The 24969-nt window shown below is 42.0% G+C and overlaps 3 protein-coding genes and 1 pseudogene across 19 annotated transcripts in view; 3 read left to right on the plus strand and 1 right to left on the minus strand.

The window, feature by feature from the left end:
* The window catches only part of INTS8 (integrator complex subunit 8), a 57187-nt gene extending 54994 nt beyond the window's left edge, over positions 1–2193 (plus strand). For all 3 annotated transcript variants that reach the window (XM_009243963.4, XM_063726731.1, XM_063726732.1), the window contains one exon: positions 1997–2193. In XM_009243963.4, the coding sequence (XP_009242238.2) occupies positions 1997–2113 (117 nt within the window). In that variant the 3' untranslated portion in view covers positions 2114–2193. The remainder of the gene's footprint in view (positions 1–1996) is intronic.
* Positions 2108–18564, minus strand: CCNE2 (cyclin E2). Of its 15 annotated transcripts, none has more exons than XM_054518681.2 (13): positions 18318–18564; positions 16071–16110; positions 15886–15982; positions 15754–15807; positions 15565–15630; positions 14678–14829; positions 12280–12415; positions 9820–9966; positions 7353–7448; positions 6961–7095; positions 4669–4780; positions 4021–4178; positions 2108–3632 (listed from the first exon to the last, which is right to left on the minus strand). In XM_054518681.2, exons 2-13 carry the CDS (start codon positions 16082–16084, stop codon positions 3519–3521), a joined length of 1281 nt encoding a protein of 426 aa, XP_054374656.1. In that variant the 5' UTR covers positions 16085–16110; positions 18318–18564; the 3' UTR covers positions 2108–3518. The 15 variants fall into 15 exon arrangements, with proteins under 15 accessions (XP_054374656.1, XP_054374655.1, XP_024106575.1 ...); XM_054518680.2 differs by lacking the exon at positions 18318–18564 and adding an exon at positions 17976–18133; XM_024250807.3 differs by lacking the exon at positions 18318–18564 and adding an exon at positions 17035–17131.
* Positions 12411–14684, plus strand: LOC129047486 (large ribosomal subunit protein uL22-like; annotated as a pseudogene).
* LOC134761815 (uncharacterized) lies at positions 16833–24153 on the plus strand. The gene is made up of 4 exons (XM_063726389.1): positions 16833–16976; positions 17152–17298; positions 17560–17793; positions 18274–24153. Exons 1-4 carry the CDS (start codon positions 16833–16835, stop codon positions 18889–18891), a joined length of 1143 nt encoding a protein of 380 aa, XP_063582459.1. The 3' UTR covers positions 18892–24153.
* Positions 24154–24969: the final 816 nt, after the last annotated feature.

Raw genomic sequence — 24969 nt, forward strand, 5'->3', positions numbered from 1 at the left:
TTACGTGTTTTATTTTCTTGGGCCACTGAGACTATTGGAAAAAGTCCTACAGCTGGTGCCACTGCCAAACAAGTCTCCAACCTTAGTTGGCCCGTCAGCTTTTTTGTTTTACCTGCCACTAGTTCAGTGGTCCACATTCTCTTCGTGGACTCTAATTTTTAGACTTTCCTGTTTAAGCCCCTGTCCTCTCTCTACTTTTTCCATACTCAGTAACTTCTTTACCTCTTCTATGCTTGAGATATACCAGTGAAGACTGGCCAGGCTCTATCCTCATGGATGTTAAGAGTCTTGGGAATGGTGACCTTGTGAGTGCTAGCTTAAAATTCCTATTTCATTCGCTGCTTCCTGCCTTTAAAATAATCTACAGCTGTACTCATTGTTAAGCCCACTATGCAGCCCATAAGAGGTTATACTACTCTTTGATGAAGGCAAATTTTTATGCTTTGAATTCTCTCCCCCTCAATAACCTTTTAATGAGTTATTTGATTTCCTGTATAGTCAACCTCTCCCACAGTCTATAAAATATTTCATCCTAATACAAGTTTTTGTTGTCTATGCCTCCACCTCCAGCCCCCTTATCCCTCTCTGCCTAGCTTTTGAAGCTCTTCAAGCCAGCAATTTGACTTCTGCCATCACCGCTCTTACTTTTCTCTCAAGAGCCACCAAATGCCAGATCGAGTGGATACTTTTCAGTCCTTTTCCTGATTACATCTCCTTCCTTCTTAAAAGTCTTTATTCCTTTGGCTTCCCTGACATCATTTTTATTGGATTACTTTCTCTATTTCTTCCTTTCTTTGTTGTGGGTGTCTCCTTCTGCCTACTCCTTAAACTTGGTTTTCTCAAGAAGTTAGTCCTTGGGTTATTCTTCTGTAACCCTACATTCTCCCTAGGTAATTTAATCCACTCTCGGTTTTGATTACTGTCCACATGGGGTGTATTACTACTCTCAAATATCTGGCTCCTATTCCAACTTCTGTCTCACACTTCGGGTTTTTATAGCCAGTTATCTTTGGGATACCTGTTTGAAACAACTCTAGTTATACTCTACTACCAATTTTTGCCACATGCATTCCTTCATGTTGAAATGGCATCATCCAGCAATTTCTCCTATTCCCTAACTTCCCATACCTGACGATCATATCTGAATAGTCATCTCTCTCTTCAAGCCACATATCAGAAGTCTTATTGTTTAAAGAAATTATAGGCCGGGTGCAGTGGCTCACGCCTGTAATCCCACCACTTTGGGAGGCTGAGGTGGCACATCACCTGAGGTCAGGAGTTTGAGAGCAGCCTGGCCAACGTGGTGAAACCCCGTCTCTACTAAAAAATACAAAAATTAGACGGACGAGATGGCGGGCGTCTGTAATCCCAGCTACTTGGGAGGCTGAGGCAGGAGAATCACTTGAACCCGGGAGGCAGAGGCTGCAGTGAGCTGAGATCACGCCATTGCACTCCAACCTGGGCGACAAGAATGAAGCTCCGTCTCAAAAAAAAAAAAAAGGTTTTTTTTTTTTTGTTTTTTTTTTAATCTATAGATTTTAAGGTCCTAAACACTCCATAGCAAAAAACTAGTGTGTATATTTAGTTGGTTGAGGCACTTCTTTCTAATCATGAGAAGTTGGGCCACTATATGCTACTATAGTGCTGAGCCAATAGTTATTTTTGCACATTAACAAGTGGAGCCCTAGTTTAACTCTAAAAATCACCATGTAGAGCTTACTTATACTTTCAAATAAATTTAAATGAATTTACTTAATATATTAAAATGCCACTTAAGTAATTCCATAAACTATGGCTCAGCAATCCATCTTTCCTTGAGAGTGGCCCTGGTTAATCTTTGTTAATTTTTTTCCAAGACTCCTGGGTTTTACAATTAGAGGTTCAGTTAATCATTAAACTTTATCATTGTTAGCATGTAGGTAGCTTTATATTACTTGTACCAACAAAACTTAATTTTTGACACACCTCTAATAACATCACTTTTCTGTTTTGGAAGATCAAAGCCATCGGCCAGACAGAGTTGAATGCAAGCAATCCAGAAGAAGTGTTACAGCTGGCAGCGCAGAGAAGGAAAAAAAAGTTTCTCCAAGCAATGGCAAAACTTTACTTTTAAGCAGTTAAATTTTTTTAACTTTTATTTTTTAAACAATGGGCTAAAAATAAACAGTATTAAAAGGTTAAGTTTATATAATACATATGTACACAATTAGTGGTGTTTTCTTTTCAGACAAAATACTAAAACAAATATTAGTTTAAAAACAAACTATACAGAAGACTTCATACCATAACAATAGCTTAAATTTATAATTTCTTCAAAGGGAGAAGAGATTCACATATCTGATAACAAAATAAACTAGCAATCTAGTTTTCTAATCTACTTTATGAGGCTGGATTTTTTTTTTTTAAACTAATTTAAAATATTTAGAAATAGCTAGCCTATGTACAGCAAGTTTTTGTGTCTTTTTTTAATAAATAGATTTCTAGGAGTCAGTATATATTTAATACTCTTCTTCCTTAAGAAAATAGAAGTTTAGGTCAAGTGTTAAGCTTTATCACTTTGACACTGTCCTTATCTCACAATGGAGGAATTTAGAAAGGACCTTAACAGTTTCACAAACATAAATAAAGCCTTAGTCACACTAAATTTAAAAAAAAATTCCTTAGGGATATCTTAGAGTAGTAAAGTGACTTCCTCATATAAATAGTTTGAAAGGGTACTTAAGTTTTTCACCCAAATTGTGATATACAAAAAAGGTTATTACCAAGCAACCTACATGTCAAGAAAGCCCCAGTTAGGAAGGAGCCACAGCATTTATCTTGTTTATAATTTCTTTGGTACTCCCAGTGTTTAGAGCACAGGTTGAACACCATGTTCATCTAAGCCTTATTAGTTAAAAAATGTGTTATGGCAAGGCAAATAAACTAGTTTAAAAAACATTAAATTTCACCATTTGTAGAAATTCAAGTTTTATAATAGCTTGCTATAGCAGCTATAGATAAATTAGTCACCTTATTACAAAACTAAACCTTTGTAAACAAGTTTAAATTTAATTTTCAAGAACCAAATTGCACTAGTCAAGAGTGTAGGAATTTTGAGAATCTAACAACTAGATTCAAAGTACTATATATCACTTAGTATACCCTTTAAGGTAGCACTTATCCAGTCCAAAACTCCAGTGACAAAATTCCTAGTTTATCAAGATAAACACAGTAACACTGGATTAAAGGAAAAACATTGCTATGGTATAGACTGTGGTTGGCTTCTATCCAGTAACCTTGGGAATGAAGACATCTTTGTAAACAAGTCCTGCTGTTTCTTTAACAGCTAACATAGGAAATAATTAAATGTATTCTTTAGTGCCAATTGTAAGTTTTAAAATCAAAGAATGGCAGTGTAACTTCTGAATTGGCTAGGACAATCAATCACAGCACTATTTTCCTGTAAAACTTTAGTAGTTCAGTGATACCAGTTCTACCCAATCTTGGTGAATTCCAACTTGTTTGCTTAGTTATCTTCTTTAGTGTTTTCCTGGTGGTTTTTCGGTGCTCTTCGGTGGTGTCATAATGCCTCCATTGCACACTGGTGACAACTGTCCCCCTTTTCTGAAGGTGTTTATGTAATTTACTTCTTCCTATACATGGGAAGAAATCATGCACTGATTTCATAAATCAAAGTCAAACCAGACTTCTGGGTACTTATTTGAGATTATTTAGGCCTAATTTTAATAGTCTTTTTATGTCTTTGCAAGTGTGAAGGGTCATATTCTAAAAGTTTCTGTAACGTTATATATATTTTTTAAACTCTTTATCTAGACTGTTGGCATTGATCTTGAGACACTTCACAAATCTTGCTTTGATTTCAAAGTAATTTTATTAACTTTTCTACATTTTGAAATCAGTGTGCCCATTAGAACTTTCTTTCCCCTGAAACTGCCTGAAGGAGTACTCTATTCCTACCATCAGTTTCGGTGACTCACTAGATTCAGATAGCAAAGCCAAAAAACTCACAAAAAAACATACCAGCATAGCCAAATAGTTTGTATGTGTCTGGATATTATGTCTGTCTTCCATAGGAATCTTCTTAAAAGTCTTCAGCTTCACTGGACTAGTACTTTTTACTACATTGACAAAAGGTACCATCCAATCTACACATTCTGAAATACTGTCCCACTCCAAACCTAGATAGAAAAAAGTTAGAAAAGCATGAAGGTTGTACATCAGAAACTATCTTACATATGTCTGATGTACTTGTTGCTGTTTTTGAGATATTTTAAAAAGAAACCAAATCATAACCAACAAGTTTAGCATGTCAAAACAGATTATCACTCTCAAACTATTTACATGACTATGTTGAAGGGAAAAAGGACTTCAGAACTTCTTAACCAGTACCTTCTACATATGAAATTGAAATGGTCAAATCCCAAAGAACTCTTAAAGCAGAACTATAATGTTGATTCGTTTCCACTGTATTTAAATTCCATTTGGTCTTTTTGTTGATACACATTCAGGATTGGAAAGTTCTTCTAACAGAAAGATAATCACTGAACAGCTAATTATTTTTTTTTGCCAAAGTTTTAAATGCATGTTTAGCAGAATGTTAAAGTTCAGAGACTGTAGTCCCATTAGAAGTTGTGAAAAGGTAAGAAGACAACAAATAGAGAGTCTTACCTGAGGCTTTCTTAACCACTTCAACGGAGGTAAAATGGCACAAAGCAGCAGCAGTCAGTATTCTGTACTGGAACTCTAATGAATCAATGGCTAGAATACACAGATCTAAAAGCTAACAAAGGAAAAACAAAAGTACAAGCAATTTAGGAGAAAGATGAGTACTAAATGTCTTTTGCTAAAACCTTAGGGATCTAGAGATAAATGAGCCACCACCCGGCCTGGCGCAGTGGCTCACGCCTGTAATCCCAGCACTTTGGGAGGCCGAGGCAGGTGGATCACAAGGTCAGGAGATCGAGACCATCCTGGCTAACACGGTGAAACCTTGCCTCTACTAAAAAATACAAAAAATTAGCCGGGTGTGGTGGCACGCGCCTGTAGTCCCAGCTACTCGGGAGGCTGAGGCAGGAGAACGGCGTGAACCCGGGAGGCGAAGCTTGCAGTGAGCAGAGGTCGCGCCACTGCGCTCCAGCCTGGGCGAAAGAGCGAGACTCCATCTCAAAAAAAAAAAAAAAAAAAAAAGCCACCAACCTGAAGGAAGTAGACAAGGAAGGACTGTTGCAATACAGTGTGACATGTACTAGCAGGAAGGGCACCTAATCCAGATTGGAAAACATAGTGATGGCCTCAAATTGCCATAAATGGGTCTTAAAAGATAAGGGAGCCAGGAAGAGTAGGAGGCAGAGAATATTCTAGGTATAGGAACATCACTTGGAACTCAGTTCACAGTTCAGAACTCCTAAGGTGAAAAATAAATAAGGAGTACCTTTCCTTCATTTCTTATCAAGAAAGATGAGGGGTGGTGGCTAGAAAGAGGCATGGTCTAGATTGGATCACAAAGGGTCTTTAAGAAGTCAGAATTTTATAGGCTGATTCTTGAAGCTACTGGAAGATTTTTAAATCAAAGTTCCATTTTAAGAAAGATACCTTAGAATGCAGTGAAGCAGACAGACTAGAAGAAAACATGTTTATTAAGCAGTGAGATTAGTTAAAAGGCTGTATAATCTAGGCAATAAGAGCTGAACAAGTAGCAGTGGAATGGTATAGTGTAAAAGGGGTAGATTTCACAGATTTGAGAAGATCCTTGTGCAGTGGAATTAAACTTCAATTCTGTTTGTCCTCATTGGTCCAGAAGGTAGGAGAAATGGGAGAAGAGCTGGGAATTGGAAGTGAAATATTACTGTTATATACCTCTAGAAACTACATTGTTTATCGGCTTATCAAAGATTTACCATCACTATCAGAAGGGTATAGCTGCCTAGGACAATTAGGGATGCTAGGAATTCTGGATGAAAAAATTAAGCTTTTAATAAAAAGTTTTATAAAATAAACCAATTTCAGTATACTTAGTGGTTATCCAATTTGAGTATTCATAATGTGCTAGATTTAAGCACCACTGCCCACAAATTTTAACCTAGGTGACTTAATAATTATCCCCAAATGTCTTCCATATGTTAGATTTTCACATCCCACATAGAATAAGAAGGTAGATTTTCTTCACTTTTGTTATATGGCAGATACAGCAGCCTTAAGATTACTTACGAGAAGCAAGAAAGAATGGGATCTCCTCTTTTTTTTTTTTTTCAATTTTTTGAGATGGAGTCTTGCTCTGTTGCTCAGGCTGGAGTGCAGTAGTGCGATCTCGGCTCACTGCAACCTCCACCTCCCAGGTTCAAGCGATTCTCCTGCCTCAGTCTCCCAAGTAACATGTTGCCTAGGCTGCCTCAGCCGCCCAAACTCCTGACCTCAAGTGATCTGCCTGCCTGCCTCAGCCGCCCAAAGTGCTGGGATTAGAGACCTGAGCCACAGCGCCCGGCCAGATCTTCCTCCTCCTCTACTTACTTACTTTGTTAAATATGCTAGCCTGGAAAAGTTTACTTCGAATTTATGTTCTAAAAAATTTTTTTAACAAAGTAATTTTAATTCTGATATTTAACTTGATAGGCACTCTGTGTATCCAAATATAAAGACATCATACAGAATAATTCTATGCCATTATAAAGCTTAAACACAACTGGCGAAAAAAATGCTTTTCCCCATTTTATATCAAAAAGAGATACTTTAGTTTGGACTCCTAAAGAATGAAAGTACTCAGAAAAGTGTAAGGACTTTGTTTTTCTAGAAATATTAAGCAACATAAACACTGGGGACAGAACTTTATGCGTCAAAAGTTTTGTTCTAGAATTAAGGAGTGAAGTCAATATGTCATTTTGTGGTATAGCCTATTTAAGACTATATATACACTAAAACCTGTAATTAATAACATTACCATTGAATCAATAAAAATGTCAGTACCTGAGCTATTTGAATGAATGTTTCCTGAGAATACTGAGGTAGAAGAACTTTAGGAGCATCTTTAAGAGCATCCACTTGGAGAAAGAGATTTAGCCAGGAGATGATTGTTACAGGACAAAGTTCCCATTTTAAAGCCTGTTAAACAAAATTTAAAAATGCCTGTTAATGAATGTAGACACATACACCACATTATACAGTAGAGCTTAGAGGTTAAGTAAATTCCCCATCCAACCATAACCATTGTCAATATTTTGATACATTAACCTCTTAGAACTGGATCCTAATACCTCAGTTTTGACTTTTTACATTGTAGTATTTGAGATTCAGTTATAACTATGTTACTTAGTAACATGGTTTCTTTTTTGCAACTAGGAAAACATAATTATTATTACCTTTAATATAATGAGTTCCATCCTTAAGATATCCTCTTCACTGCAAGCACCATCAGTGACATAAGCAAACTCTTGGAGTTTAGGAGCATAGATTTCCTTTAAATTGTAATATTTTTATTGAGTACAATTGAGATCGAAATTAATTACAAATGTTCCTCAGTCTACAATGGGGTTACATCCCAATAAACCAAAATATCGTTTAAGTAGAAAGTGCATTTTCATTTTCTTGGAGAAATAAGCAAAGGCAAAAAGTACATTTTCTTTCTTTTTTTTTTTTTTTGAGGCAGAGTCTCACTCTGTCACTCAGGCTGGAGTGCAGTAGTGCAATCTTGGCTCACTGCAACTTCCACCTTCCAGGCTCAAGTGATTCTTGTGTCTCAGCCTCCCCAATAGCTAGGGTTACAGGTGTGTGCCACTATGCCCAGCTATTTTTTGCATTTTCAGGAGAGAGAGGGTTTCACCATGTAGGCCAGGTTGGTTTCAAACTCCTGACTGTAAATGATTTGCCTGCCTTGGCCTCCCAAAGTGCTGGGATTAACCACCGCACCTGGCCAGAAAGTGCACTTTCAACTTACAGTATTTTCAACCTAAGCAGACATAGCCCTGTTGTATGTCAAGGGGCAAAATTAATGCAGGTTGTTTTCAACCACCATAAAGTCAAAACATCGTAGGTCAAACCATGGTAAGTAGGGGACCATCTATATACAAATCACACACAGGCTTCAGATTTAAGGACAGCTTCACTAACTATAAATCTCAGTAAAATAATTCTGTAGTCAAAACAAAGTAAGATATTTTCATATCTAGGTATCTAGTAACTATATTGATTATCAAGACTTCTTTTCATAGAATTGACTTTGAATTTTCATTAATACAACTAGAATATCTTATGTCATTTCAGTTAAAGAACAACAGCCAAACTTGTTTGAAGATTGCCTGATATGGTTAGTCAGATCAAAAGGAGATGCCCTGCCGGGTGCAGTGCAGCAGCTCACACCTATAATCCCAGCACTTTGGGAGGTCGAGGTAGGAGGATCACCTGAGCCCAGGAGTTTAAGACAAGCGTGAGCAACAAAGAGAAACGCTGTCTCTACAAGAAAAAATAGCCAGGCATGGTGGTGGATCCCTGTAGTCTCAGCTATTCCAGAGGCTGAGGTGGGAGGATCGCTGTAGCCTGGGAGGTCGAGGCTGTACTGAGCTGCAATAGTGCCACTGCATCCAGCCTGTGTGACAGCAAGACCCTGTCTCAAAAAACAAAAGCAAAGCACCCAACAAATAAGGTCTAGAAACTAAAAACATTTCCTTTACCTTAGTACAAAAATATGGTTCATCAAAAAATACTTCGTGCAGTTTGGCTAACAGCTCTGTTTTAGCACTCCAGAGAAGAATTAGAATCATCAAAGGATTAGGTGTCTCCCACATAGAAGAACAGGCTAAAAGATCAGCATTTCAGTCTAGAAAGTTGTCTAAAACAGTATAATTTCAAGTAAGGATAGACTGCCAAATTCAGCAGAATTTGGGGATGGCTCTTAAAGCTCAAAAGACATTTACAAGAAAAAGGAAAACACTTAAAAAATTAATATATGATCACAATCCCTCTTCTCTCAAAATGATACCAGCTATAAAAGTCTTAGATGAAAGTATTGATGATATCCATCATGTATTAAGAAAAGTAAATTGAGCTTATGTGAAGGAAAATCTTAAGAAAGGAGGTGCCTTCTATTAGGGCAGCACCATCAGATACAAAAATATTAGGCTGGCCGGGTGCGGTGGCTCATGCCTGTAGTCCCAGCACGTTATGAGGCCGAGGCGGGTGGGTCGCCTGAGTCAGGAGTTCAAGACCAGCCTGGCCAACATGGTGAAACCCCATCTCTACTAAAAATACAAAAATCAGCTGGGCGTGGTGGCAAGCGCCTGTAATCCCAGCTACTTGGGAGGCTTAGGCAGGAGAATCGCTTGAACCTGGGAGGCGGAGGTTGCAGAGAGCCGAGATTGCGCCATTGCATTCCAGCCTGAGCAAAAGAGTGAGACTTCGTCTCAAAAAAAGAAAAAAGAAAAAAAAAAGGCTGGATAAACCATTATTCTAACCCAACACAGTATTCATTTCATTTCATTTTATTAGCTGTTTAGTTTTCAAAGGTCATTCTGTTGAATACAAATGCTATAATTATGTATATAAATAGAGCATCAATATGTTTCGTTTGGCAGAATGAGCCATGGGACATTTCACTTAGATACTAATCCCAGAATCTAAACTAGAGATTTATAATAAGGCTCAGACATTACAGAGGGAACTATGATAATTTATCATTCATCCCTGTGGTAATGTTCAGAAAATGTACTGAGAAACAAAAACATTCACTTTTCTAAGGAGTTAATATAAAACATAGTATTCTTTGGGATTAATATGTTGATTTTTAAAAAAGTTTGGGATAAATATATCTAAGGATAAACTTTGAGAACTTACCTCAAGTTTGGAAGCAATGAATAATGAGGTAATTCCAATGAGTTGAAGCATATTTTTATTTATATCCTTTTGTGTCAACATAAATCTATCAAAAAAGTCTTGTGCAAGATAAAATGTTTCCCTATGAAGTGTGTATACTTCACATACCTAGAGAAGAATCCAAACATTTAAATATTATCCTCTGAATTTCTCCAAATTAGAAAGTCATCTCTTAGCATATCAGACTTCAAAATATGTTTAAGCCAAACTGATAGCAAAGCTAAGATAGGAAAGGAAAAAAAGAAACTAAGATGTACTATTAGGATAAACAAATCTATTACTATCCACATTTACTAGTTTTATAGTTTTTCTTACCTCATTTATTTTTCATATTTTACTGCACTGTTAAAAATTATCAAAGGATACTGAATGGTTAACATTGGTGATAAACAAAATCTTATCCCTTGTTTCTGACTTTAATAGGAATTGCCCTGATGTTTCACTATTGTTATTAATAATAATAAATAGTATCTGTCATTTCTACACTTTTAGGGAAAGCTTTTAATTCTCACAGTAACTCCATAAGTAGGTACCATTATCCCCATTTCGGAGGTGAGGAAATAGAGATATATACCAGAGTTTTTTTTTTTTGACAGGGTCTCACTTTGTCACCGAGGCTGGAGTGCAGTGGCTCACTGCAACCTCTGCCTCCCAGGTTCAGGCGATCCTCCTACCTCAGCCTCCTGAGTAGCTGAGATTACAGGTATGTGCCACCATGCCCAGCTAATTTTTTGTATTTTTAGTAGAGATGGGATTTTGCCATGTTGGCCAGGCTGGTCTTGAACTCCTGGCTTCAACTGATCTGCCTGCCTCAGTCTCCCAAAGTGCTGGCATTACAGGTATGAGCCACCACACCTGGCCACATGAGTTTCTAATAATGAGTTAAGAAAATCTCTTTTGCTGGCCGAGTGCGGTGGCTCACACCTGTAATCCCAGCACTCTGGGAGGCCAAGGTGGGCAGATCACTTGAGGTCAGGAGTTCAAGACCAGCCTGGCCAACACGGTGAAACCCGTCTCTATTAAAAATACAAAATTTAGCCAGGTGTGGTGGCTGTAATCCCAGCTATGTAGGTGGCTGAGACAGAGAGTCACTTGAACCCGAGATGCAGAGGTTGCAGTGAGCTGAGATCGTGCCATTCCATTCCGGCCTGGGTGACAACAGCGAGGCTCCGTCTCAAAAAAAAAGAATGTCGAATTTCAAAAAATGTCTTTTGCATCTATTAAGATCTTAGCATTTTTCTTATTTACTGTTAAGGTAATAAATTAATAGATTTTCAAATTTGAATCAAGTTTGCATTCCTAGACTGAAGAATATACTAAGACAGAGTTTAACACTGGCGGATTTGATATATTCTGAATGCTGTTGCATACATAATCATATTTAGGTAAAAACAGGAATAAATTGAATTGGATAACCACTGGATGAATATCAGTATAACAAAAAGGAAAAAAATTAAAAATTAACATAATTGTGCTTAAGTTGATTCCATGATCACTAGACAGTCAGAAAAAGTCAAAACCCAATGCCTTCTTGTGCCCACAATTAAAATACAATCTTTCCTTCTAGTCAGAATAAGGAAAAAGATGACCTGATGCAAAAGGATAACATTTTAGTCTTAAAAACTGTTCTGATAGCTTCTGCCATGTGTTCCTCCTCCAAAAAGTCTATGGTCTTTTTCCCTTAGAATGCTTCATCTCTGTCTTAAAGACAGACTACAGAGCAAATATGCAAGAGTTGGAGGAAAAATCAGTTTGTCATCAACATAAGTAATCATTTCCTTAATAATAATTTTAGAAACTTTTTTAGAGCTATTATCCAGAGAAAGGGAATGGACCTAAACAAGAGAGAAAAATCTGGCACAACTCTATAGGGGCTTCAGGATCACTATTCCTTTAAATTAATGGTATATTTCGGAAAAGAATAGAAGAATATAATAAAGAGAAAGTATCTGGACAATAGAGGGCTTAGAGCTTCCAGATATCCATAGTCTCATTATGGTTTAGGATATAGAAATCAGGATTCCTCATCATCAGGATTTTGTTAATACAGAAAAAGACTTCGGAGGGCCTGAAGCCTAGTTCTAGTTCTTCACTTTGTATAGCATAATTCAAAATCTAATCAACTATATGTTCCATTCACCTTGAGTATCTGTGGCACCCAGAAAGTGGCTGGTACACAGCAGTATCCACAGATAACAGGAATTCTGAATTGGGTTTAGTTATATGTAGTAGCTTTGTCATGATTTTACTCTTATAGAGTCACTTGCCACTTTGGGTGCAATCAACTACAGTAAGTACCTCAAAAAAGACAGCTTCCTGGGGATGAACAATAAACTCTTGAGAGTACATGGAAAGCACATTTACAGCTAAATATTTTTCCATCATACAGAGACAAAGGAAATTTGTATTGCTGTAACATACCTCTAAAAGCCAGTCTAGAAGTATGGACCTCATCTGTGGTTCCAAGTCAGAATGCAGAACTTCAAAATGTTTGTCATGAACATATCTACTCTCCTTTTTTAACATGTTTAGCCAGACTTCTTTTGAACATCCCCAGCTATGGAAAGAGAGGAAAAAACCATAATTTTTTTTTTTTTTTTGAGACAGAGTCTCACTCTGTGGCCCAGGCTAGAGTGCAGCAGCACAATCTTGGCTCACTATAATCTCCACCTTGAACCCATCATGCTTGAACTGCATGATGGGTTCAAGCGATTCTTGTGCCTCAGCCTCCTAAGTAGCTGGGAGTTACAGGTGCCTGCCACCAAGCCTGGCTAGTTTTTGTATTTTTAGTAGAGATGGGGTTTCACCATGTTGGCTGGGCTAGTCTCGAACTCCTGACCTCAAGTGATCCACCTGCCTCAGCCTCTCAAAGTGCTGGGATTACAGGCGTGACCCACCATGCCCGGCTAAAAACCATAATTTAAATTGTGCAATCCATGTAATATACAAACTCTGTTTCACATAGATAAAATTCAACTTTCAGATATTGAAATGCAACTTTTAATTAGAATTTGGAAGAAGCTCTTAAATTAGAAAAAAAACTTCTACCTTAATTTTTGGAAACAATTTCCTTTGCATGAATAAATAGAAGCCTGAAGTAACACAGTGGGAACCTGGACTATGATCATCCAAACCTGCAGATTTCAAGGGAGTGCTTTCTAGTCCCACTTATTTGTATTTTACAAAGGTTGCTGTTAAAAGATAACCATGTTGCTTTTCCCATAAGTGGTCTGAGGTAATCTGTGAAAATGGTTGGCTATTCACTTGACCTGGAAAACCCCACAAAATCATGCAAATCAAGAGGTTCAAATCTTTGTGTTCACTGTAAGAACACTCGTGAAACTGCCCAGGCTATCAAGGGTATGCATATATGAAAAACCACAAAGTGGCTGGCACAGTGGCTCACACTTGTAATCCCTGCACTTTGGGAGGCCAAGGCGGGTGGATCACCTAAGGTCAGGAGTTCGAGACCAGCCTGGCCAACATGGTGAAACCCCGTCTCTACTAAAAATACAAAAAATTAGCTGGGAGTGGTGGCACGCCTGTAATCCCAGCTACTCAGGAGGCTGAGGAAGGAGAATCACTTCCACCCAGGAGGTGGAGGTTGCAGTGAGCCGAGATCGCACCACTGCACTCCAGCCTGGGCGACAACAGCAAAGCTCCGTCTCCAAAAAAAAAAAAAAAAAGAAACACCATGAAGTATTTTTAAAATGTCACTTTACAGAAACAGCGTGTACCATTCTGACATTATATTGGTGGAGTTGGTAGGTGTACCCAGGCCAAGCAGTGGGACTGGACACAAGGTTGGTGGCCCAAAAAGAGTGCTGAATTTTTGCCGCACATGCTTAAAAATGCAGAGAGTAATGCTGAACTTAAGAGTTTAGACGCAGATTCTCTGGTCATTGAGCATCTCCAAGTGAACAAAGCACCTACGATGTGCCAACGGACCTACAGAGCTCATGGTCGAATTAACTCATACATGATCTCTCCCTGCCGCATCGAAATGACCTTTAGTGAAAAGGAACAAATTGTTCCTAAACCAGAAGAGGCGGTTGCCCAGAAGAAAAAGATACCCCAGAAGCAACTGAAGAAACAAAAACTTATGGCACAGGAGTAAATTCAGCACTAAAATAAATGCAATTAAAAGTGAAAAAAAATGTTTTCTCGAGAGCAATACAAAAAAGTTAAACACCTAAGGCATGTGATCACAGTCAAGAGAAGTCTCAATCACCTCTAGATCATCTATAGCAGGATCACCTATGGGGTGGGTAAGCTGGGACAGAGTGCAGGGAAAGGGGGATTGGTGAGTTTAAGTGTCTGATTCCATTAAATTGCTTATTAAGGCCAATCATAAATTAATGCAGTACATGTTTTGTATAAGCTGTACCTCTTATACTCATGGACTAGAAAAAAGAATTAAGTATAGACCTTATTAAGTTTGGTAAGAAATAAACAGGGTTGATACATCAATTGAAAAAGCTTCCTTTGAGTTGAAGCTGCAAGAAACACGAATAAAAATTTTAAAGGAAAATACTGTACACGTAAAAATGTTTCTATCCTAACAAAAAACTAATTCAGTCCTGTTAAGTCTTTATAGTACTCAGCAAGCAAATGAAAATAATTTTATAGAATCAGTGTTTTAAATACCCATATCATTTGCAAACAGCACTACTCTCAGATAAAATGACATATGATTAAATATTAGTAAACAATTTTTACAAGTTTTTCTACTTTATGACAGCAAAAGACAAAATAGTGCCATGTATTAAATCAGCACAACTTTATATCTTTGAAATAAAATTACTGAAATTTTTCTTACCTTAAATCAGGCAAAGGCGAAGGATTAATAAAAAGATTTTTAAATCTGTAATTTGTAAATCTGGAGAAATCACTTGTTCCTATTTCTTTGTGAGGTGTTTCAATGATAAGGCAAGGACTGATCCCCCCAGATAATACAGGTGGCCAACAATTCTGTCATTAAAAAAAAGAAAAATATCAATTTGTGCAAGGAAAACCTTAGTTTTTGTAACGGATCTTTCATAAATGAAAGCTAATATGTCTAAAGAATCATCATTTTAGCTAACATAGATGGCAATATAGCTAATTTGACATTCATATTTTATAAACAAGCCATATAGCTCATGTTGATTTTTATAAAGAGTAATAGGATGTTTTAGACAACAAAATGCAAGTCTGGTAATAGAAGACACTAGGTGTTGAAGGAGGACAGTAATAACAAAATGCATCTGCAGTCTAAAATACTAATCACATTCAAGATCACAGAATCGTAGTTCTCTGTATCTAGCAATAGTAGCAGGGACTTTTTTTTTTTTTTTTCAAATAAGCTTTTTTTAAAAAAAGTGTGCTCTGATACTTTTGAATATTTGAAAGCAAAACCTTAAGAATGGAATCAATTACTTAAACGATCCTTTTCCCAATAATGCTGGTTTCAAACGCAATCACTATCTCCAAAGTGCTGCTTTCTGTAAAACACATAGGAAGAAGAGGTACCAAAGGGCTGCGTGCCAGGCTGTCAGTGATCTCACATCCTATTTATGCCCAAGAAGCAGCTATTAGGACCGTCTACTAGAGTCTGCGAGGGAACAAAGAGCAGTATATTGGACAGATTAGGCGGGCCCTGGTGCACCAGGCAGTTCCAAGAGGGAGGGATTTACAAAAAGGAACCAGCTGCTTGAAGGCACTTACTCTGCAGCTGTAGTAGGATTCGGGCACATAGAAACCACCCAAAGATAAGCGCCTTCCTGCTGACCTCTAGGGGCATTAAAAGTAAAAGTGTCAGAGGAATCTATTGCAAAGCAATAAACACATAATTCTATTCTTATTCATCTGTCCTCCATTTTTCCCCCAAACCCACCCAGCCCAGTTCTGCATTACCCTAATTTCATACTGATGTTTCTTGGTGACCTCCTCTCTTCTTTTTTTGACATCCTGGAAAATAGAAAAGACCCTTGGTAAACTAAAGTCCCAGCATGGAATTTCGTTCCTCCCTCTTTCTCCTTAAATCACCTGGGTAGTTTTCCTCTTCTTGGCCTGGATTATCTGGGCTTCTTGGGGGGATTCCGTCTGGCTGGGCTGGGGCTGCTGCTTAGCTTGTAAACGGCTACTGTGGTGAATTTTTAAAAAGGAAGTGTAATTAGTAAGTTAAAGGCAGCAACTAATTTGAAACATGTCTCTAAGACAGATAATGTTACCTTCGTCTTGACATTCTCTTCTTTCAGGTGTGTAAAACCTCTGAAGGGGGAGAGGAAAAGCCGCAGTCAAGTACATTGTAATTCACATTCTCCAAGTGCCAGTAAGACGCTGATTCGGAGGTGAAAGCTCAGTCCCTCCGAAGGGGGCCTGGGCCCTGTGACCCTGCCATCTTCTGAGCTATGTTAGCTAGCTCATGGTAATTCATTTTGGATACACGACTGCATTTCCTCAACTGAATGTACAGCTGAAACGCGGGTGTCCAAAAATTTACCAAGCACTCCTGACACCTTGAACGCGCAGGCAGGCACATCTTCTTCAAACGGGTTTTTCTGGGTTCTCCACCCTCTCCCCCGTACACCAGGAGTGGGGCTTGGGCAGCACCCCCACGTCCCGCCTCCCTCCTGGACCAGCGCGGAGAGGGGGGTGTGGAGGCGAAATGCTGTGGAGAAGCCGGTTCCGCGCCAATTTGGAGAGCGGCGGTGGCGGGGAAGCAGGGGGCGGAGGAACCAAGACTGGTGTCACGGCCTCCAGTCTCCTTTCCCTCCTTCCCGGCCCCGCCGCCCTACCGCCGCTCGGAGGGGCGCCGGGACCCCAACTCCAGATGGGAAGCGGAGGGCGGGGGGGAGGGCAGGAAAAGGAGCTAAAGAAAGGGGAGACTGGGCTGGCTGGGAACTTTTCTCCCCATGGAGGGGACCCGGCCTCCCATCCTCTCTCCCACGGGATAGCTCCCCAAATGAGGGTGGGATAGAGAAGCCCCTAGAATGAGGGGCGGCTCTCCATGCCCAGCCGCTTCCCGGTCCCCTGCCAAGGTTCCTGACAGGGACGGAACGCGGGAACCCATGACCGACCCCCAGTCGTCTAGTTCTCAGCCCTCCCGATTTTCCTCCCTGAGGCTCCCGCCTGTGGTAAGTGATCGGCCCAACTGGGCTTTCTTTCCTCCCGCATCCCCCCTACGCGCAGCACCTCCTCACCGCCAGACCAGCTACCGCTCGGCTCAGCTGGCGCCGGCGCCAACCCAATATATAGGCCGGGCCGGTCCCGCCCCGCACGCATGCGCCTCAGACTGACACCTCCGGACAGCGCGCTCCCCTCTCCCGCCCGTCCGCCCGCGCGCCCGCGCGCCGCGCCCTGTTCTCAGTGCGCGCCCGCCACCCGGAGCGGCCGTGGCGTCCACTCTCCCAGGCCTTCGGCCCGCGTCCACCGCGCTCCACGCTGCGGCCGGCGGCGGTAGGGAAACTCTCAAGGGCTCCTTCTCCGCTGCTGGTCTCCCCGCCGCCTGGCTCCCGCATCTCCCGCCAGTTTGCTTTTGCTCCCACCCACTGCAACTCCTAGATTTCGGGGGTGTCAGCCTGAGGCTCAGCCCGGGCGCATAACAGGGGGACACGACTCGGGCGACCATAGGGTGGCTGGGAAGTGACCGTCCAGGGGCGCGCCCTAGGTGTCCCGCCAAGGCCTCAGGGAACCCAGGTCTTTCCTGAGCGACGCTAGGACCCGAGGGCCCGCCCCTCGGGGAGGAGCAAAGCGTTGGCTGAAGAGCTGGCCAATGGAAGGCGCAGGCGGCAGCACAACGTGGAGTGGCTGCAGAATGTAAACACCACTCAGCCGCGCGCCGGGCCAAGTGCAGCTCTGCTCTTCCCAGTCCCGGTCCGCGACCACCCGGAGCCCGCTCCGCCGGCCCTGCGCTGCGCGCCCAGGGAAGGCATTTCCAGCCCGCCCACCCAGGTATGTATCAACCCTGTTTTCCGGCTCCCTGCTCCCCCTACCGGGTTTCCCTCCCCATGGGTCGGTCGCTCCCCCAGCCCGCCGCCCTGCCCCTGCAGTGGCCACCAGCTGCCACCCCGCAGTCCCCGCGCAGGAAACGCTCGCGCCATGCCGCGCCCCCCCTTGCTTCCTCTCTTCCCCACCTCCAATTCCGGGGTCCCCGAGAGTAAACCCCCTCTCCGGAGCGGGGCCCCGGAACGGCATTCCTCCTCCCCGTGAGCGCGGTGGTCCCCGGGGACCTGGCCGGGTGGGAAGAACGGTCGCCACCACGTGCAGGCCCCGGGCCCGCCGGCCGCGCCCCGCCCCGCCACCGCCGCCAGCGCGCCCTGCGGAGCCCGCGCGAGCCGGCAGCGCGGGAGGGCGCCGTTCGCGCCCGAGCGCTATTGGGAGGAGGCGGGCCCGACGCTCTTCCTTTACCCTTCCCCGGGTGTTTAAACTTAGGGGTCCCTTCGCTGCCTCTATGAATGCCCCCACAACTGGCGCACCGCAAAACTGCACATCGTCAAGTCAGACGTGCGGCGGGTATTCCGCAAACAGGTTTTGCGGCGGGAGCAGCGAGGCGGGGAACAGCTCCGGGAACAAAGATCCCCCGGGTGGAGGAGCAGTGCGAAGGCGTCTCGGAACCCGCGGCAGCTCGGGCGGGCCGCGTCTGCCCCGGCCCTGAGCGAGCGGGAGTGCGAGCGGGCCGCGCCGGGGAGACGGAGCCGCGCGGGCGGGAGCCCTTCCCGAGATGCACCGGGAGGCGGCGCCCGGCCTTTTGTGCTGCACCGCTCGAGCGCGCTTGAGGCCCGGGAAATAGCTGCCGCCGGACGGCCGCTTTGGGGCGAGCGAAGTCCTTTTTCACACTTTTTCGATTCTTCGTCTCGTGACGCCGGCAAAATAATTGTTTCTCACCCGAATTTACTTGTAGGAGCTTTGCCCAAGGTGACAGCATCAGGAGAAACCCATGCCTTGTCAGTCCCAAGAAACTTTCTGCCATTTCTAACGCTTAGGATGGCTCTCGGCGGGGCAGAAGTTGCCTTCCTTTTGCAGTCACTCAAAACGCAGTTAGCGGTATAGCTAGCTTAAATGTCTAACAGCATGATGTCAAGAAAAGGGGTCAGGGGTCTCCCAACAAGGGTCACCTGATCGTAAGCAGAACTGGTGGCCCTCGTGGTTGAATTTGATAAAATATACTGAAAACCAGTATGTCGAGTAATGTTTGTGGGAATCATCTTTGAATGATGAATGTATGCTCAGTACTGAGTTAACTAGTAAATTGATTTTAAAAGACACTGCTCTTATAAATGTCCTTTGCCATACCCTTGACTATTATATGAACAGAATGCAATCATAGTAAAGGAGAAATTAGAAAATTCCAAGACATCTTTGTGTGGAAAGGAATAGAGTGAATTCTCCCATATTACAGATACCTGGTCAGTAGACAAGTGGGTCTGTTAAAAAAAGAGAAAATAAAGGGTAAGGGGGCGGGTATGTTTGTTTTTAGCATGCTCTTTTCCTACTTATCCGGTTTAAAATTCACCTAAAGTATATTTCCCCCATTGTACATGTAAAGTTAAAACACCATGGTAAATAAACTGTTGGCCTCTACCATGCTTCTTTGGGGTAACTATTTTGATTGCTCCGACATTCATTTTCAGGAGGAAAAAACCCCAGAAGATTCTTGGAGGCACAGGCTTAAAAAAAAAAAAAATTCAGGCTTAGCCCACCCATTTCTTTATTCTGTGCCTTTTTTTTTTTTTTTTTTTTGTATATCTCCTCTGTCGAAGCTTCACAGATCCTTTTCCCTGTGCTACAGTTATGCTCATCTTACAGGACAAAAATTACTTATTTAAATGTCTTTTATTTCCAACTAGACCTCGGAAATTGTTTTGTTCATCTTTTTATAGCCAGTATTCAGCAGTTCAAAGGCATATATAGTAGGACTTGGGTAAATGCTGATTTGAATTGTGTGTAGGATATCCCATTATAGAATTTTAGGTCTCTAAGTTACCATGATGGATGATAGACGGATGGTGGAATTATTCCCAATAAATACCAGGCTTTTAAAAACATTAATAGACTTTATTTTTTAGAACAGTTTTAAAGAAAAATTGAGCAGGTGGAACAGGACTTCCATATACTCATTCCCCTCTCCCACCCACCACACATGCACAGTTTCCCCTGTTATTGACATCTTATAGTATGACATATTTATTACTCTATGATGTGTTTGCTATTAATGAATCAATGTCGATGTGTTATTATTAACTAAAGTCCATACTTTATTCCTATGTCTTTAGTTTTTACCTAATATCTTTTTATTGCTCTAGGATCTCGTCCAGGATACCCATCATATTTAGATATCATGTCTTAGGTTCCTCTTGGCCATGGCAGTTTCTCAGACTTTTCTTGTTTTGATGACCTTGACAGTTTTGAGGAGTGCTGGTCAAGTATTTTGTAGGCTAACCATGAGATAAAAACATCAGATGAATTCCGGTAGACGAGTTGACTGGGGTTATGGGTTTGGGGAGGAAGATCATAGAGATAAAGTACCATTTTCATCACATCATACTAAGGGTTCATACTGACATCATGATTTGTAACTATTGATGTTGATCTTGACCACCTGGCTGAGGTAATGTTTGTCAGATTTCTCCATTGTAAAATTACTCTTTTTCCTCCCTTTCCATACTGTGCTCTTTGGAAGGAAGTCACTGTGTGCAGCCCACACCTAAGGAGTGAGGAGTGATCTTTTTTTAGGGTGAAGTATCTGTATTATTTTAATTTATTCTGCATTAGAGATTTGTCTCTTTTCCCCCATTCATTAACTTAGTCATTTATTCCTATCAGTATGCACTCATGGATATTCGTTTTGTAATTTGAATTATAATTCAATTATCTTGTTGGTCAGATTGTTCAAAACTTTCACCAAGGTATTTTTCATACGTTTTTATTATCATGAGACTCATTTGAAGCTAAGCAAAAATGAATGGTGCTTAATGATAATCAGTATTTCTCACGTAACAAGAAAGGAATAAAACATTTTCTTCCCATTTAATGAAACTTGCTTATCCTTCATGCTTATCTAAAACATATCTAAAGGAAAAAAAATCTTTGTATTTTAGTAGAGACGAGGTTTCACCATGTTGGTCAGGCTGGTCTTGAACTCCTGACCTCAAATCATCCGCCCGCCTCGGCCTCCCAAAGTGCTGGGATTACAGGCATGAGCCACTGCACCCGGCCAATTTTTTAAATTAGAATCAGGTGAGATGCAGTTTTAAAAACAATTTTATTGTTAAACAAATACATTTTACTATAAGATAGTTTTGACTTCACATTCTACTTTGAAGGGTCATTGGGACCTCTAGATGTCCACAGAACACACTTTGAGAACTGCATACATAGTTGCCCAAACCAGAATCCTGGAAGTGAACTTAGTCATTCCTTTCTTCTTTTTTTCTGAGCTTCATAATCATAGTTAATATTTCCTGGGTAAGATAATGTGCTAGGCTGTACCCCAAGCCTTCACATACTATTAACTCCTTCAATCTTCCACCAACACTATGAGACAGGTGCTAATGACTGTCATTCCTGGTTTATAAATGAGGAAGCTGAGGCACAAGTGTAGTTTGCCTAAGATCCACAGTAGAGTCTGACTCCAGCTCACCTGTGCTGTGCTGCCTCCATTTATCACCAAATTCCTTTCTCTTCTGTTCCCAAGTCATTTCCACATTCGTGCATTATTTCTCTCTGCCTTAGTTCAGGACACCATTCTCTCTTCAGTGCAATACTCTTCTAACTGGTTTTCCTGACATGCATTGCTCCTTGCGTCTGCCTTCCAACCTGTTGCCAAACTGCCCTTCCAAAGCACAGATGCCACTCCTTAAAACCTTTCTGCACCTCCGCTTGGATTAACAGTCAAACCCCAAAACTTAAACACAAGACCTCTTGCGCCCAGGAGATCCCCCCACATGGAGCTGTCCACATCCCCTGTCCTTCTCACCTTGGGACCTTGGCACCTGCACCTCATTCTCCCCACCTCCATTGCCTTTCCCCAGCTAGATCCCATTTATTCATTAATACTCAAACACTGCCTTTTCTAGGAAGCTGTCTTGCCCTGTTCTGAAGTAGGACTTTCCTTTATAGCACCTCTTCTCCAACTTATGCTTGCCTCTACCCCTGCTTGTCTCTGCCAGGCTGTAGGGAGCCCCTGGGGGCAGGTGCTGTCTCTTTCAGGGCTGGCCTGGGGCCTGGTGGACCCCAATCCTCTTTGTGGGATAAATGGAGGGGAGGGGGCAGAGGTGTGCTCTTGGGGAGGGGCCCTTGGAACCTGACTCCAAGGAACAGTCCCTTGAAAGAGCTTCGCAGCTGGCACCTTGGAGGGCTCAGCAGGGTGGCAGCAGAGCACTGCCCTCTGCTCCTGAGCTGTGAGGACACCAGAGGCACCAGGGAGTCTAGGTAGATGGGCCTCTATTAAGCGCTTGGCTGCCACCTCAGAGGGAGGGCCCTTAAGAAGGAAGGCACTGTAGATTGTGAGATGTAGACAGCACACCTCAGAGATGGTCAGTTCAGCTCCTTCATGATTCCTGAAACTCCACAGTGAGGAGAGAGAACAGAAAAGTCGGGCAGTGATGGAAATCCAGAAGCTCTGGGAGGTTGGAATAGGTGGGAGGGCACAGAGTACTCTGGGCGGGGCCCTGCTCTCCACTGAGGAGGATATGGAAGTCACCAAGAAACACTGTTCTTTGTCCCCAGAGCTTGAGTTCTGTTGGACTGGGGAACAGAGGATAAATGTGGAACGGATAACTATTGTTAAGCATGATGCAAAAGATAAGATGATATGGCAGAGGGGACTGCAGGGGCAGGGAGTGATCTGGGGAGGACTCACAGAGGAGGTGACATTTTATTTAGTTCATTCATTAACTCAACAACACTAGGGCACAGTAAAGCAAACAATTCCTGCCCCTTAGGTCTTAAATCTAGTGTAAGGGAGGGGGAATGTCATAGAAACTAGTAAATGTGTCAGATAGTAATAACTAAGATGAAAAATAAGAGCAGGGTAAGAGAACAGGAGGTGCTATGTTAGCTGTTCAGGGAAGGCCTCCTGGTGAGACATTTGAGCAGAGAACTATGAAGAGAGAATAAGCCATACAAATAGGAAGGAAGAACATCCTAAGCAGAGGAACAGAAAGCCCAGAGGACCTTGGCATATTTAGTGCACAAGGAGGTTCGTATGGCTGGAATGTAGTGAGCAAGGGAGTGATGGGAAGGAGATGCAGTGAGAATGTTTTAAAAGCATCCAGCTGGCTGCTATGTGAAGCGTAGACTCCTGCAGGGGAAAAGAGTAGAAGCAGGGAGACTGGATAGGAGATGGGTACAATGCAGGGAAGGGGATGGTTTGTGGGAGCAGGCTGGGTGGTGGAGATTGGGAGAAGCACACTCAGGATATACACTGAAAGTAGAGCTGTGCTGATGAATAGACTGAGGCAACTGAGAGACAAGTAAAAGGCAAGCAACTAGATGGATGAATGGCTGTCACTCAGAGGAACAGCTATGGGGTAGGACAGAATCAGGAGTTGGTTTTGGACAGGTTAAATGTTTTTAAATTTCCTCTACATTTTATTATTATTTTGAGACAGAATCTTGCCCTGTCACCCAGGCTGCAGTGCAGTGGCGCGATCTCAGCTCACTGCAACCTCCACCTCCCAGGTTCAAGCGATTCTTATGCCTCAGCCTCCCAAGTAGCTGGTATTACAGGCATGCGTCACCATTCCTGGCTAAGTTTTTTTGTATTTTTTGTAGAGTCAGGGTTTCGCCATGTTGGCCAGGCTGGTCTCCAACTCCTGGCCTCAAGTGACCCGCTGGCCTCAGCCTCCCAAAGTGCTGGGATTGCAGGCAAAAGCCACTGTGCCTAGCTTTTTATGAAAATTTTTAAACATTCAGCAAAGTTGAAAGGATTTTATAATGAACACCCATATGCCATACTACCTGTATTCCACTATCAACATTTTGCTGTGCTTACTTCATCACAGATCTCTCTCTCTATCCATCCATCATTCCATCTTATTTTCTGGTGCATTTCAAAAAGAAAAAAAAAAGGAGGTATCAGTACACATCTCCCTAAGTACTTTAGCATGCATAGCATTAACAGTTCAATATGAAACGTATAGCCCGGGCATGGTGGCTCCCACCTGTAATACCAGCACTTTGAGAGGCCAAGGCAGGTGGATCACTTGAGACCAGGAGTTCAAAACCAGCCTGGCCAACATGATGAAACTCTATCTAAAAAACAAAAAACAAAAAAAACAAAAACAAAAATTAGCTCGGTGTGGTGACCCATGCCTGTAATTCCAGTCACTCCGGAAGCTAAGGCACAAGAATTGCTTGAACCCAGGAGGTGGACATTGCAGTGAGGCCAGATCATGCCATTGCACTCCAGCCTGGGTGACAGATTGAGGCCCTGTCTCAAAAAAAGAAAAGATATAAATCTCAGGTATATAAACTTAATAAATAGACTTGTGTAACCCAAACTCTTGTCAAGTTGTGGAACATTACCATCACAGTGTTTTTTAATTTCATTCATGTTGTTGAATGTATCAGTACTTTGCTCCTTTTTGTTGCTTAGTATTCCATTGTATGGATATGCTACACTTTGTTATTTTTTAATTATTAGCTATTGTGAATAAAGGCACCGTGAACATTCTTGTATGTCCACAAGGAAGTCTTTTTGTGGACATACTTTTTTTTTTTTTGAGATGGAGTCTCACTTTGTCACCCAGGCTGGAGTGCAGGGGCACTGTGTCAGCTCACTGCAACCTCCGTCTCCTGGGTTCAAGCAATTCTCCTGCCTCAGCCTCCCGAGTAGTTGGGATTACAGGCACCCACCACCACGCCCAGCTAATTTTTATAGTTTTAGTAGAGACTACTAAATGACGTTTCACCATGTTGGCCAGGCTGGTCTCGAACTCCTGACATCAGGTGATCCACCCGCCTCAGCCTCAAAGTGCTGGGATTACAGGCGTGAGCCACTGTGCCCAGCCCGTATTCATTTCTTTTGAACATATACCTAAGAGTGGAATTGTGAGGTCACAGGGTAGGTATATATTTTATTTTGAGAACTAATAGGGGCTGGGTGCAGTGGCTCACACTTATAAT

The sequence above is a fragment of the Pongo abelii genome, chromosome 7 (assembly GCF_028885655.2).
Source record: "Pongo abelii isolate AG06213 chromosome 7, NHGRI_mPonAbe1-v2.0_pri, whole genome shotgun sequence".
Taxonomy (NCBI): domain Eukaryota; kingdom Metazoa; phylum Chordata; class Mammalia; order Primates; family Hominidae; genus Pongo; species Pongo abelii.

What these genes read in the sequence shown, in the direction of transcription:
- CCNE2 (XM_054518681.2), bottom strand. An exon ending in AACATCAGTATGAAATTAGG is followed by an intron (nt 15,631 to 15,753) that starts GTAATGCAGAAC and finishes TAATGCCCCTAG; the next exon opens with AGGTCAGCAGGAAGGCGCTT. An exon ending in TCGCCTTTGCCTGATTTAAG is followed by an intron (nt 12,416 to 14,677) that starts GTAAGAAAAATT and finishes CTCTTTCCATAG; the next exon opens with CTGGGGATGTTCAAAAGAAG.
- LOC134761815 (XM_063726389.1), top strand. Translation starts at nt 16,833, where the DNA reads ATGAGGGGCGGCTCTCCATGCCCAGCCGCTTCCCGGTCCCCTGCCAAG. An exon ending in CCACGCTGCGGCCGGCGGCG is followed by an intron (nt 17,299 to 17,559) that starts GTAGGGAAACTC and finishes GAGCGACGCTAG; the next exon opens with GACCCGAGGGCCCGCCCCTC. An exon ending in TTTCCAGCCCGCCCACCCAG is followed by an intron (nt 17,794 to 18,273) that starts GTATGTATCAAC and finishes GTTTAAACTTAG; the next exon opens with GGGTCCCTTCGCTGCCTCTA.